This window comes from Diospyros lotus, chromosome 10 (assembly GCF_014633365.1).
Source record: "Diospyros lotus cultivar Yz01 chromosome 10, ASM1463336v1, whole genome shotgun sequence".
NCBI lineage: Eukaryota > Viridiplantae > Streptophyta > Magnoliopsida > Ericales > Ebenaceae > Diospyros > Diospyros lotus.
In genome coordinates, this window is record NC_068347.1 from 5907912 (window position 1) to 5922944 (window position 15033).

Consider the following 15033-nt stretch of genomic DNA (forward strand, 5'->3'; position numbering starts at 1 on the left):
TATATATATAAGTTTGTGACAAACATAACGAAACTTTTTACTCACATTGACGGCAAGAACTAAAAAGATATCTTTTTAATTGTTTAAAGACTGAATCTTGAAATTTTTTAGGTGAGGGACTCAATATCATATTTTATAATAGTTGAGGGACTTTAAAATGTATTAAGCCTTAAATCTATTACACCTTAATTACATAACAAATTTTATTTTTTAAAATTTGTATTCCATAATTTTAATTAATATATATTTATTTTATTTCATAAAATACATCCTAGTTCTACCGCTGAACCCTAGGCCTCTCCCCTTTCCAATTTAATATCCCCATTCCATTTTTAAAACATTGAATATAAGTATCTAATTGAGTGAGGAAGATAATATAAATAACAAAGTATATTATCTGATAGACATAAATATGAGTAATGGGATGAGGATATTTATAAAAGATTATTTAATTGTAACTTAAATCGCATTAAATTTAAATATTATTTCAAGTATAAAAGTCTCTCTTGGTATAACTAAATAACCGGTCACCACCATAAATGATCAATTGACATAACTAAGTGAGGGGTCATGCTATTGTTACCTCATGAGCTACACAATACATCATAAATGACTAAAATATCTCTTATGCCTCACCGCGCCTCATCGTCTCATGACATCTCACCGTCTTGGGTGAAGGGTATTTTAGTCATGCGTCTCACCACTTTACGTCGCCTCACCGTCTCACTTCATTATTTTGGGTGAATGATATTTTAGATATTTTAACACCATTATATAGCCCATGAGGTAAGAGTAGCATAAGTGAGGATGTCGACAACGAGTTAGCATATTAAACAATGATTATAGGCAGCGGCAACTACTTCTTTCCATATGATTGGATCCTTGCAACCCGAATTTTTCTACCTTGTGCAGTAAGTAGTCAACAACCAAATAGATCATCAATTCAGTACATCTCAGGTCTGAATATCTTCACCTGTACCTGTTGCATTCTTGAAAAAACAACATAATGGTGGTACAAGATGGATGATTGCCGATCACCTACCTTCTCTAGCCCCGACACTACTGATCAATGGTTTCGTCGTCGTCGATCATGTGAATTCACAAGAGCAATCTGTTCTTGGAGGTCTTGTGGTTCCTGTAACAGAATTCCGAATGAAGCATGACAAGTATGCCAAAGGCAGCAAGTCAGATGGTTAGATCCCAAATTCAGCACCAGGGTCAATTCTGTTAAGTTAAATATTGATTGCTGAATGCTGAAAGGTTCCAAGCAATTCATCATCTATATAGTCTTGAACGCCCCATGAGGTTGCACACACAAGAAAAATGGTACCTAACACAAACATGCAATTCATCATGGCACAAACCAATCTTTAGAGGGAGAAATCAACTATATTCATTTTGTTCAACATAAAAAAACTGGAACTTCTAGTTTTTCTAAAAAAAAAAAATAGAACGAGGTTTTGGTTTTAGCAATTCACTAATCAAACTTATTAGTTCATTACAATCATAGAATGCCATTAGAAACTGTAAGCCTTTACCCCTTAAATGATGACTTGGTGGATGAGCTTGATAGAAGGATAGATGATACGGCTTTTAGTTGATGACTTTGCAAAAAATTGAGGAATGCTGCTGAGCGATGAACACAAATTGAGGAATGATGGGGCAATTAGGTTAGTGAATTGTTAAAATTAAAAGTTCCAGAACAATTAAAAGTTTATTTTGCAATTGTAATAAATGTAAAAAGTTCTTAAGCATTTTTTTTTTCCCCTGTAATTTACCCCAAAATTCACAAATATCAAGGAGAGAGAATAACCAAGTATAGGATTCACAAGGAGGATATAAAAAGAAAATGCTATGGCACACATAAGGATTACTCATTTGGAATTATGTTCAAACACCAGAATCTTTTTGCATGACAGAAAACCAAAAAACATAAAGGAAGTCGCTTCTCACCTTCATCATGATAGCCAAGTGGGAACTGCCACCAACAGCAGCATTAATACTAACCCATAGTTGACCAAGGTGTCAACATCTTCAATCTTTTCCATCTTTTCATGAAATCTAGCCATCGTGCGTGTAAAAGGACAATCAGCCTGTTAACCATGCAGCATACATCATTGGCTCTCACTATTACCATCAAATATAAAAGAGGTTCGCAAATAATGATAATGAAATATGTGTAGGACAACTTGCTCTTGGTAAGAATACGAGAAAACTCTCACCTTCCTGCTTGAGTCATTCATTTGTTGCTGGGCAGCTGAACTTAGTATTGTTCTCTGCTCATGCAGCTCATCTGATCGATCAGATGAAATTTCAATTTTTGCACTCTTGGGGTCTCTGCCAGAGAAGGCTCTATAACTTGAATCAGTGTGAATAGTTTCCATGACTGAACCAAAGAAGTTTGTTACTGGAACCTAATGACAAGGGCAGAAGGGCAAATTATCAAGTATGTACTCCAATTCAACCAATTTATTTCACGAATAATTCTTAATCTAATTAATTCATAAGAACTAAATGTATGATTGCTAAATAAAAATGCTGTCGCGGTTGGGATAGCATACAATAACCTACAGCATGTGGATGGGCATCCAAAATTTGCCTTAGCATTTTATGAAGAACAAAGTGTTTACAGGTTCTGCAATTCCGGAAAAATATTAGGGTGTGTTTGATAACATTTAGTTAGAAAAGAAAACATTTTCCAACTTGGATGGAAAACAAAAACCACCCCCCTAGAAGCAATTTTTCATGGAAAATAGGCCAAAGGGTTGTACCATGGAATTCAATTCCATGGAAAATATAGTGTGTTAACCAGCAAAGATGGAATTCAATTACTCGGATGTGACATTTTTCATGGAATTTCCATACTATCAAACACACCCTTAGAACCAAATATTTTCCAATCCAAGTCTCCTCACACTAGAGAATTAAAAAGAATAATTGAGGAAACTTTCCCCAGAGCCTGCAATGTGGAAGTGTAACACCCCAAGTTATTTTTAGAGGCTCAAGGAAATAAACCTGAATTTAAATTGGAGAATAATTCATTTGGCCAAGAGAATGGGTCAAATGGTTTAAATATATGTGTACATATATGTTCAATATACATATATGTATCTATTTATATTATAATAAAGTATAAAATTATATATAATAAAACAAATAAAGAAAAGAAAAAAAAATAAACAAGAAAGAAGTATAAAGAAGGGAAGCCCAGCGGGCTGGCTTGTGTCCCAGCCTGCAAGGCGCCCCCCCCCCCCCCCCCCCCCCCCCATGTTCCACGCTTACAGGAGCAAAGGAGGTAGTATATAAATTATAGTGCTGGCTATATTATGCACTTGGCAATGAGTCAATGACTGTTAGGTGACCAATTTAGAAGTAAGAGGGGCAAGGAAAATGAGACAACTACAATATAACTGACAGTTATCAAAAACATCAGCAGACAAGACCGAGACATGGCAACAATATATGTACTTCTGTATATTTATTTTTTACACAGATGAATTCATGCATTAGTATCTGAAATATTAAAATGAAAATTTCTATATTTATTTTTTTGTAAATCCTGGAAAGAAATGTGGAAAAAAAATCTAAAATATCTATAGCACAAAATATCCCCAGTGGTATTAAGACTGGTGGTGGTTGTTTTATATATTTTACAAAGTACAGGTTAAGAAGCAAATAGACAGTTTGGGGGTTTAGAATCCATAAAACTTAAAAAGTCTAAAGCAAATGGAGTAAAGTGTCAGAAATCTGATTTTTTTTTTTGTGTGTGTCAGAATGGTCCAGTTCTCATGATTTTACAATCCATTTCAGCATAATTGATATGGCTCACATAGAAAAGAAAAAAAGAACTCTTGAAGATAGGATCTTATAATTATTTGGATGGTCCTGATCCTATGTCATCCATTTGCTTATGCAGGCTCTCTTGTTACTTTTATGCTTTTGACTCAAAATACCAATTCCACACTAGGTTCAAGAAGAGCAAGAACAACTCATATCAAGTCAAGAATGCAAATAACCAAATCCAATTAGGCACAAAATACAAAAAGGAATCCCCAATGCTCAAGGCTCCCAGCTTTCAGAGGGTAATTCATACATTTTTATGTTTGGGGAGAACTAGAAAGCCAGACTTTTCTCTATACCTATTCTACTCCATCCTTTTCTCTAACCTATTGTACTCTCTCTCTCCCCCCCCCCCCCCCCCCCCCAATTCTATTCTATATATTTCTACCATGGGTACATAAAGTCTTCTTTCTTCTATATCTCTCTATCATCAACTTTTCTTTTTCTTTTGAGTCAGTTTTTTCTTTCCTTTTTCCACCCTCAAACCTAATAGTTCAAAATAACCCATTTTAAAGCTCTTCTACTCCATGCCATTTTTTTCTTTTTTTCCTTTTTGAAAGCCCACCCCATCTAGTGGGAGTAAGGCTTGTAATTATTGTTGTTGTTCCTTATTTTATTTTATTTTTTTTAAATACATTTACTTTTAAGCTTTTGATTATAAAATGTTTACATTTAAATGGTTTATTAATTTTTGTAACATTTTTAGGGTTTTCGGGTTTTAAAATATGGTCCCAGATATAAATGAAAAGACATCAACATATTTGGACAGTATCAAAAAAGACAGATCTGGAACTTCATACCTCCTCCAACTTCCTCCCATACAGATCTATTCGGTAATATGCAGTGGACATCAACAAACTTGGGTTATATGAACTGAAAAGACTGCAAAATAACCACAATATTTATCAGTCATGTTGCAAGTTTCTAATTGACAAGAAACAAAGAAGTTGCCAGAAGATCTTCCAAAAAGAAGCCTTGATTGGAATTGACTATGTGCGACTAACAGAAGAAGCTACATTTCAGTATATGTCATTCATTTTTGACAGAAAGAGTCATCCACATGCAGCAGCAGGGGAAACCCAAAATGTTCCCTATTTAGCTCTATAGTCAATTCAGTCTCAGATGGAAATAGTTATTGTCATGGAGCAGCTAAGGAGAAGCAAAATGTTCTCTGTTAAACTCTAGGGTAACCAATGGCTGAAGGATGTTAAGAAGTTCAAATCAATCTTCATTCTGTGTGCGCTATAATATGTACATGTTTTGTCCAAAAGCAAATCAATTGCTGATGGACAAGAAACGAACAACTTGTTACAAGTCAATTCTCTAGAACTTTTTAATATTAAAAATTTGAAAATAGGAAGAAAGAAAAAGAAACAAGATGGATAGAATTATGACAGTCCCCAGTGTTGATCACATGGCAGCCTCATTTTTGAAAATTGAATTATTGCCATGCAAATTAGAAAAACAAAAACAGATAAGAGGAAAAAGAAACCTATGACTATGAAGGCAAGACAAAAAAATATTGACATTCCTGCCTAATTCTTCCATAGTTTTTCTTTCTTTTCAATTTTTTGTAAAAGGGACAAGAAATCAATGTAACAGGATCAGTAAATAGTTTCTTAAGTAGTCAGGACAGATATAAATGATAGGAAGATAGCTGAGTTAGAAATAAAAACAATATTTGTACATATTTTTGGCCGAAGTCCCATGAGACTAGATCATGTGATTAACAAAGTTCAGGTTCACAAAGTGCTTTGGTTACAAGGACAGAAATCCTACAAATAATCTTATTCTAGGGTGTTCTAGACCCTTAGAGTGGAGGAAAGATGAATCATCAGTAAATTAAGCGATTTTGTGATATCACTGAACATCCTCCTCGCCTTTGCCTGTCAGAGAATTTTGTGATACAGTTTTTGAGTCTGCTAGATAAAGGAGAGAGCTTCATTTTGTCAGATTATAGTTGTTGATCATTGTATATATCCTGTTTATGGTGTTTCTATGTCAACTGTCAAGTGATATTCAAGAACATATTTTCCTCGTCGAATGAAAATGCTAGTGGACATATTTTACTTTCTCATGCGCAATACTTAAAAAGATGAAATGGTAAACGGTACTCAGGCAAGATTCCTTGCCTCTGCTAGAGGTTTGAGGGTAAAACTTGTTTAATCCCCCATTTCTCACATGCCATACCAAAACCTTGGGTAGGTCACCAATTCTTTTTTTTAACCAGAAAATAAATTGGCAGAAAAGTTATAATAGAAGCTTGTTACACTTTTGTCACTCTCATCCTTAGCCGGGTATGGATGTTTAGTGAAGTTTGCAAGTGAAACAAATAGATTATCACAGGAACTTTCTTGCCCTAAATTATCTGTATCATAACATGTAATCTTAACCAGCCACTCATAATTACCAGGCAAGGTACCCACCTCCTGCCCCGCCCCCTCCCCCCTCCCCCACCTCTTCAATCTCAACTAGTTATAATTGCTTTCTGAATGCCACCTTTTAATTTCTGTTTTCATATTCTATTAGAATTTGCCTCTTCTTTTTGGTTATGTTGATATTCCTTGTTGTCACCAACAAATAGGAGAAGCAAAATTGCATTAATACTGAACTTCATAATGGCCAGACAAATTACATACTAACCAAGTCATTTTAGAACCCAATTCAAATCACACTATCTTACCAAAGTGTCATGACCCTATGAGCAATAAAGGGTATTATTGTAATAGGATAGAATAGTTTGTTTTGGATATTTTAGCAATTAGTTAGGTGTACATGGCTGCATGTGCAAGACTGTTATGAGACAAATATGCCTATATAAGGCTGCTGTAAATGGATGGGTTTTACATGTTGAATGATATTTGAAATTCTAATATTTTTCTCTACAATTTCTCTCTAATCTCTCTCCCTCGTTCTTCTGCCATTCTCCCTCAATTCTCTCTAATTTTCTCCCCCTATTTTTCTTCAATTTCCCTTCTATACAATCTGTTATTATCTTCAACAGTATCGGATCCTTCCGATTTCCATTCTAGTCCTAGGCTAAACCTTTGGATCATGACAAATTGATATCAAAGCCATCGTTTCTCAGCGACTTTCCTTGTTGATTCTCGAAATTCGAAGGCAACTATGGAATCCAGTAGCAGCAGGCGAGTGCAGGCAATTTAGGCCAACACCTCGACTCTAGCGAAAGATTGTGGAACCGAACGAATGCAGTAGGCGTTTCGGCAGTAGAATTGATCGAACAATTGAGTCGATCAATTACAGAGGTATGAGTTTCAAGGGAGGCGAACTGAATTCCGTTCCAGTGATTCCGATAGCCATTGGTAGTAGATTTGCGAAGAAGCAGTGACTGAATTCAAAAGGCGAAGCGGAGCAAAGCAAGCTTCAGCTCAGAATTGCAAACGAGCAGGCCAGGCGATCTGAATTGGAAGGCGTCACAGAGTGCGGTTCCTTGTAAGAGGCCGAACTGAGCCGATTAGATCACAAGAAGTTGCGAATTCCAGCGATTGTGGCGACGAAACAAGGCCAGGCGACTTCAGCGATACATGAATTCAACCTCAACCCAGAAGGTCGTGACTGGAGTGGGTGACCAGAGGTGAAGCAAACGGTCCAGAGGGTTGCAATTGTCCAAGGCGAGTGTGAGTCTGTCGGAGGTGGAGCGGACGACCTAGCGAGTTGCGACCAGACCGGAAGACCAGTCCGACCAGACCGATAAGTTTCCTACAGAAGCGGCTGTGTGCTACAGTTTTGGTTGCCTTCCAACTCGTGTTGGTGAAGCGACTGAGGGGGGTTCGTTGCCGCTATCCATTGCAATTGTTGATTGTGGAGCATGCGATTCTCTTGGGCTGGGAGCCTTGGACGGTGATTGGGTTGAGAAGAGCCGCCATTAATTTCTGTGGGGGTTCAATTGTTTGATTTGGATTGAGGAGACGAAAGTGGCAGAATAGGTCTGGGTGTTAAAACAAGCCTTCCACCTTGATCCGAAGGAGATTCCGACCATTTTGCAGAGCCAATTCAGAGCAAAACCGGATTCGAGGCCAGGCGATTGCGAAGGAGCAGCAGGCCGGTGTTTCCAACGGTGATTCCAACAAATATTGGGTATTATTGCAGCAAGCGAGACAGAATATTCGGTAGCCCTATGCTACTCTTGAAGGCTGATCAAGTTGTTGTAACGTGCAATTTATTCCAGCCCTAAAAGAAGACTGACTCTGAAGCAGAACACAGACTACAATTTGCCACTTCTTGGATCAGCTACAGGGTGACTGTTAAGAGGTACATACTGAAGAGAAGTGAAGGATTTAGGATGTACAAAGCTCCTGTTTATTGGCCTTTGAGTTGTCCTGCTCGTGAGAAATTTGCTAGGGGTAGTAGTGCAAGCACGAGGACATTGGAGTCTCAGTCGCAACAAAAGGGTGCTGCATTTTCAGGGGGACGACCTGATCATAAGGCCATTGGTAGCAGTGTATACATGGAGTAGATGGGCACTAAATTGCAGCAAAATAATGCTTCATTTTCAGTTAGAATGGAGCTTCAATGGCAGCCAAAGAATGCTGCATTTTCAGTTGACCAGAAGCATCAAATTTGGGAAAAGAAGTTTGAGAATGAGACTAGCTGAAGGGATAAAAGAACTAGCAGAGGGTTTGATGAAGAGAGCAAGGAATTTGGCTTTATGATACGCGAGAAGTTGCAAGAGTTCGCGATGATACTTATTAAGAAGTATCATTACAACTTTCTGGTGGAATATTTTGATGATTATCATGGAAGCTTTAACAAGGAGGAATTCCTTGGAATGGAGCAGCAGGAGGAGAAGCTGAAAGAAAGAGCAAACAAGGAAGCAAGGAGCATTGATCATTTTATGGAAGAGTTGGAGCATGAATCAAAAGTGAAGGAAAGGCGGAACTAGAAGCAGAACTGCTATGAACATGGCCTACTTGTAGCTGAAATATCTTCCAATGTTGTGAAGGTGTGTAAAACTGATCCTAAAATGTGCCACAATGTTGCTGTAAATTTTGAGGTTGAGGAGCAACAACAATTGAAGGCTGAAGGATTAGATAATGTGGAGGGATTTTATCAAACGATAAGAGGGAGACAGCCCCAATAGAAGGAAGACTTGCTGATCCTAAACAATGCCACCATATTGCTGCCAATTTTGGAGATGATAAGAAGAGGGGAACATATGTGGTAGCTGGTCGCTTAGAGTTTCAGAATGATAGACATTTGAAGGCTGTAGGGTTGCAGATTTCAGCTGCTACCTGCGACAAGGAGCGGCTAAATTCATTGAAGGCATTTGATGTGGACACTTTGACAGGTTTTGGCATTATATTGGATCCCCGGACTATGAGTACTAGCAACCTTAATTTGGTAGCTATTACAAACCCAAGGGAAATAGTATGTTACTTTTTTGAGGAAGATGCAGCCTTGTCTGCAATGATTATCATTTTTGTTTCAATTGAGAACCTAAAAATGAAGAAGAAGAGACCTAGAAGGAGGAAGAAGGAAAGAAGGATGAACCAGATGGAAAAGGCTGGAATTGGATGAAGAGCCATGGCTACTTGTTGCAAGTTCTTGGGGACAAGAACTCTCTTAAGGAGGGGGGAATTGTCATGACCCTATGAGCAAAAAAGGGTATTATTGTAATAGGGTAGAATAGTTTGTTTTGGATATTTTAGCAATTAGTTAGGTGCACATGGCTGCATGTGCAAGGCTGTTATGAGACAAATATACCTATATAAGGCTGCTGTAAATGGATGGGTTTTACATGCTGAATGATATTTGAAATTACAATATTTCTCTCTACAATTTCTCTCTAATCTCTCTCCCTTGTTCTTCTGCCATTCTCCCTCAATTCTCTCTAATTTTCTCCCCCTATTCTTCTTCAATTTCCCTTCTATACAATCTGTTCTTAACTTCAACAGTATCAGATCCTTCCGATTTCCATTCTAGTCCTAGGCTAAACCCTTGGATCATGACACAAAGCAAACCCAATTGGAAACCAGTAATCAGTACAATTTTATTACACTAGCATATTTTGAATTATTCAGCAAAAAAAATAAAAAATAAAAGGCCGATCTAGGCTTGGAGGCCAGTCTAGGCTGGATCTTAGTCAAGTGGCAATGCAACTTGGGTTAAGCGTTGTTTGAACTCTAAGCCAAAACAAACCACAGGTGTTAATGCCTACAAAAGGAAACTAACAAACAACCAGAAGGCACAAGTCAATAATTAGTCACCTAAATGTGAAATTTATTTGACACAGAAATAATAAAAAAAAAAATAAAAACAGACTGCAGGGAGTAGCAAATCATGTTGAATGTCATACAGCGCAGCCTACCTGGTCAATGAAGCATTATCATATATATTTAGCCTTTCAAAGAAAGCAAGGGTATAAAATGTGAAACGATCCACAACAGAGACACCAACCTGTATAAGGAAAAAAGAATTCAATAGAAGATAGCATTCAAGGACTCAAGATGTAAGATAGCAATGGATGTAACAAAAGCGTTTTAGCATCCTCATGCATAAAGATATGGCATCACATTCAAGTTCCAAAATCACAGTGTTAAAAGGTCCATGCTTACGTCAGAGTCCAAGTGATGTGAGTAAGAGTTTTCTCCTTTCATGCTACTCCCAATAGCCAAAACACCAGGAGAACGAAGCTGCAGGGAAATAAATGAAATTCCATAATTATTATTCCATGCATATGGAGACTAATTCTCAAAATTAAAAAAAAAAAAAAAATCACACATTGTGTCATTTTCCAGAAAAGAATTATATAATTCTGAGCAGCCATGATACCATCCAAATGATTGGAGTCATTAGACTTCAAAGAAACAAGCATCTACAAAATAAAAGTGGTAGAAAATATTATTATGAACATGCATCATTTTATAGGACTTCAAAGATATGGGCAAGTAACAGATGAAAATGGTAGAAAAATGGCTTCACAGTTTAAACTCTGACAAAATATAAAGAGATCCATCCACAAGGGGTTTCGCCTTTATATCTTTTCATTTCTAAAATTAGTCAGAGAGGACAGAGGAGGTTGAAGAAGAAGGAAACACTAACCATATATTCAAATCTTGGCCAGAATCTACACACAAACACAATGTGGGGTAACGGATGCTTGTATCACAATTCACAGACATTATATGAGAGGATGTGGTCTTGTCTCTAATTTTTTTTTATTATTATTATTATTATTATTTTTTTTTTGGGGGGGGGGGGGGAGGGGGGAGAGAAGTTTTAGTTGCACTAACTTTGATTCAAATGATGTATACTATGGTTTTAGATGATTGTAAATATACTCCCATTGTAACCGAATCAGTACCATTCAGACAGGTGTTTATATACTTTAACAGTTGCAAAATGGACAAGGCCAACTCATTAACATGGTGAACCCACTCATAGCTCTAAAATTCCTCTCTCAATAGAAAAGGAAAAAGAAGATGACTCTGTCACAGGAATGTGCTGTTATAAGGGCTGAATTGTAATTAGTTGATTGTTAGAATAAGGGGGAACGTTAGTTAGGCAATTAGGCCTAATTTTGAATTCAAATACTTTGTAATTGGGCAAGTGGCCCTTGGCGCCTAGGGGTGAGTTGGATCAGCATAAAAGCATACTGAAGCAACTGTCCCGATTATCTTTGAGAATTATAAATACACATTCTCTCTCGCTCTCTCGCTCTCTTCCTCTCTTCTCCTTTTCCCTCTCAATTCTTTCTCTATTCTCCCCCCTCAATTCTTCTCGGATCAAAAGAATTGCCCGTCAGAATTCGATTCTGACATTCTGGTATTAGAGCAAGTTCTTGGGCTGCAATTTCGCCGGAATTCACCATGGCCGATGGAACACGCATGAAACAAATGGAAGCACAACTACAACAAGTCACCGCGACAGTGTCAAATATGCAGATCCAAATGGGAAGCATGGAGTCGTCCATGGAGGCAGTGGTGGAAAGGAGGATCCAAGGAACCATGGATGATGGAGGGAGGAGAATCGAGAGCAACACAACCAACTGAGAGATCAGATGCAGATGTTCATGCAAATGGTTACTAGTTAGAACCAGGTAAGACTTTCTCCAGACTTTCCTCCCATAGAGAGGTCGGATCCAATCTTGCCTGGACACATTCTGGCCCCTCAAGCAAAGGACGCCTCTGAATTTGGGGTCGTTCTAGTGATGGTAGGGGAAAATCACCTAGAGAGGAGGCCGGGGAATCAGGCTGCTCCCCATCAGCCTAGATTTCCAACTCCTAAACTAGAGATCCCGATGTTTGATGGAGTGAACCCGAGGTGGTGGATGCATAGGTGCAAACGGATGTTCAGCTTCTATAGGGTGTCAGAATAGCAGCGACCCTCGCAGCTGCTTGCCTGAATGATGCAAGGGAATGCATGGTTTCAGGGATGGATCGGAACTAAGGAGGGTTGCCGGTGGGTGGAATTTGTGGACAATCTTTATGAGAGGTTTGGAGACAAAAACATGATGGATGTGGTTGAGGAGTTTAACAAGCTCTAGAAAGAGGGGACGATGCATTCATACGAATTGAAGTTTGAAGAGCTCAAATCCCTCATGGTCATTCTGAATCCACACCTGACCAAGGGGTATTTCATCTCCAGTTTTGTGAGTGGGCTAAGTGAGGAATTGAGGCCCACTGTCAAAATGCAACAGCCTAGAATGATTAAGCAAGCCGCGGAGTGTGTAAGCCTGCCAAAGTTGACGGTGGAGGCGTTGATGAGGAAGCAAAGGGGGCAGACAAGGGCCTTGAATGCTGGAATGATTCAGATAGGGAGTAGAGGGATAGGGAGAGGAGGAGGTAAAATGATCCAGGGAAGCACATAAGGGGGACAATCCTCTGCCCCTGCCTTAGTTCTTGTGCCCCATAAACAGCGGGAAGTTCTCTGAACAGAGGAGGAAGCTAGGGCTATGCCTCCGTTGTGGGGACCGATATACCCCCGGGCATCAATGCAGGAGGCAGCTTCTACTGATAGAAGGGGAAGAGGAGATAGAGGAAAGTGATGATAGAGAGATTCCTCAAGGGGAGGAAGAAGGGGAAGAAAGTGTAGAAATATCACTCCATGCCCTTAAAGGACTTGCTAACAGCAAGATCATACGAGTGAAAGGGAAAGCAAAGGACCATCGGCTAATGGTCTTGATTGACAGTGGAAGCACGCATAGCTTCCTCGATAAAGGGTCGGCCAAGAGATTGAGGTGTGAAATGACAGGGACTCATCCTTTGTCAGTAACAGTAGCAAACGACAATAAGGTGATGTGTTAGTTTGCATGTGAAGGGTTATGTTGGGAAATACATGGGGAGACCTTTGAAGCTGACTTGAGGTTGCTAAAGTTAGGGAGTTGTGACATAGTCCTAAGGGGGGGACTAGATGAAGGGTGTGAGCCCTATCAGCTTCAACTTCAATAAAATGGAAGTCATATTTGAGAAAGATGGACGGACAGTGACTCTTACAAGTAGTCTAGAGACTAGAATTTACAAGATGATAACCAGTAGGAAGCTACAGAAAATCCTAAAGACCAAATGGACTCAGGTAGCCTAGCTATTTTCAATCGAGGCAATGGAGCATGGGGGAGGTGAGACAGAGCAGGAAGAAGCAGGGGATACCACCCATCAACAACCATGGAAGGTATACAAAATAGACTCCCTTAATAAATTATTGCTTGAGTTCAAGGACCAATTTGAAGAGCACCAATCATTGCCACCCCACAGACATTTTGATCATTCCATTATTTTAAAACCCAACAATGAACCTATTAATATCCGAGCCTATCGGTACCCCCCTAAACAAAAAGCAGAGATTGAGAACTTGATCAAAGATATGTTGACAAGGTCAATTGTTCGACCAAGTCAAAGCCCCTACTCCTCACCCATACTGAGCTGGTTGTCACGGTCTTGGCACCTTCCTTACCTTAACCGTGTCGGACCTAGCTTGATCACCCTACTTGATCATACGCTAAGTTAGCCAAACCACAAGAGTAGGCAAAGGCAAGTGACTTTGGAAGCTAAGAGTTTGAGTGAATAAAAGAGAACTTGTATTACTCTAGAGAAACCTTACAAGTGAATGCTTACAACTTTGCTTGGATGCTCACAAATGAGGCACCCCCTTCTATTTATAGCCTCCCACCTCCTCAATGGATGGTGGAGATCATTTTGATCCTACGGTGGTGGTTGCTCCTCCAGAAGCTTCTCCCACATCTACCATATTCTAGAATATTCTTCATAACTCTATAAGGTTCCATAGTATTCTAGAACCTTCTAGACTAGTCTAGAGCCTTCTAGGCCAATCTACACATTTCTAGAGTCTTCTAGAACATTCTGGAGTATTCTGGAACATTCTAGATCTTTCTAGAATCCTCTAGGGTATTCTACACATATCTACATTATTCTGGAAGCTTCTAAACTCAGCCATATAAGCGTTTGCATGTCGCTTAGTCATTTCTTACATGGCACCTGCGTGGCAAAGTCTGAACCTCCAATGCAGATGAGCATCATCGCACGCTAATCATATAGTGTTCCATGCAGCGCATGACATGGCGCTTCTGCATAAATTATTGCCAAGTCAACTCCCACACAGTAAAGAATAAATTCCCCATCCCTATAACAGAAGACCTACTTGATAAGCTGAAACATGCCAAGATATTCACCAAATTAGGCCTGAGATCAGGGTATTATCAGATTCGGATGAACCCTAATGATGTTCCCAAAACAATCTTCTCTACTCATCAAGGGCATTACAAATTTTTGGTAATGCTCTTCAGCCTAACAAACTCCCCTGCCACATTTCAGGCCTTAATGAATCACATTTTTGAACCCTACCTCCGCAAATTTGTACTAGTCTTTTTTAATGACATTCTTATTTACAACCCTTCATTCCCACAAACTAAATCACCTAAAAATTGCTCTAAAAGTCTTGAGATTCAACCATCTGTTTATTAAGAAGTCTAAGTGTGTCTTTGCCCAACCAAGGGTGGAATACTTGGGACATGTCATATCCAATGCAGGAGTGAGCACTAATCCCAAAAAGGTGGTTGCAATGCTAAATTGGCCCAGGCCTGCATCAGTAAAGGCTCTAAGGGGTTCCCTGGGCCTAACAGGCTATTACAAGAGGTTTGTGAGGGATTATGGAGTGATTAGTAGGCCCCTCACCAATTTACTGAAGAAGGAAGGATTCCAGTGGGATGAGAAGGCA

General features: G+C 39.0%; 1 protein-coding gene across 4 annotated transcripts in view; it reads right to left on the reverse strand.

Moving 5' to 3' along the window:
- Nucleotides 1-512: 512 nt before the first annotated feature.
- Nucleotides 513-15033, reverse strand: part of LOC127812085 (uncharacterized) — a 35670-nt gene continuing 21149 nt past the window's right edge. Inside the window, exons 6-11 of one of the 4 annotated variants that reach the window (XM_052352405.1) lie at nucleotides 10416-10493; nucleotides 10169-10257; nucleotides 4641-4722; nucleotides 2223-2414; nucleotides 1954-2093; nucleotides 513-1330 (exon numbers count right to left, since the gene is read on the reverse strand). In XM_052352405.1, the coding sequence (XP_052208365.1) occupies nucleotides 1959-2093; nucleotides 2223-2414; nucleotides 4641-4722; nucleotides 10169-10257; nucleotides 10416-10493 (576 nt within the window). In that variant the 3' untranslated portion in view covers nucleotides 513-1330; nucleotides 1954-1958. Of the gene's footprint in view, nucleotides 1331-1362; nucleotides 1630-1953; nucleotides 2094-2222; nucleotides 2415-4640; nucleotides 4723-10168; nucleotides 10258-10415; nucleotides 10494-15033 lie in introns of those variants that run through there. The other 3 variants (XM_052352403.1, XM_052352402.1, XM_052352404.1) reach the window with 3 other exon arrangements.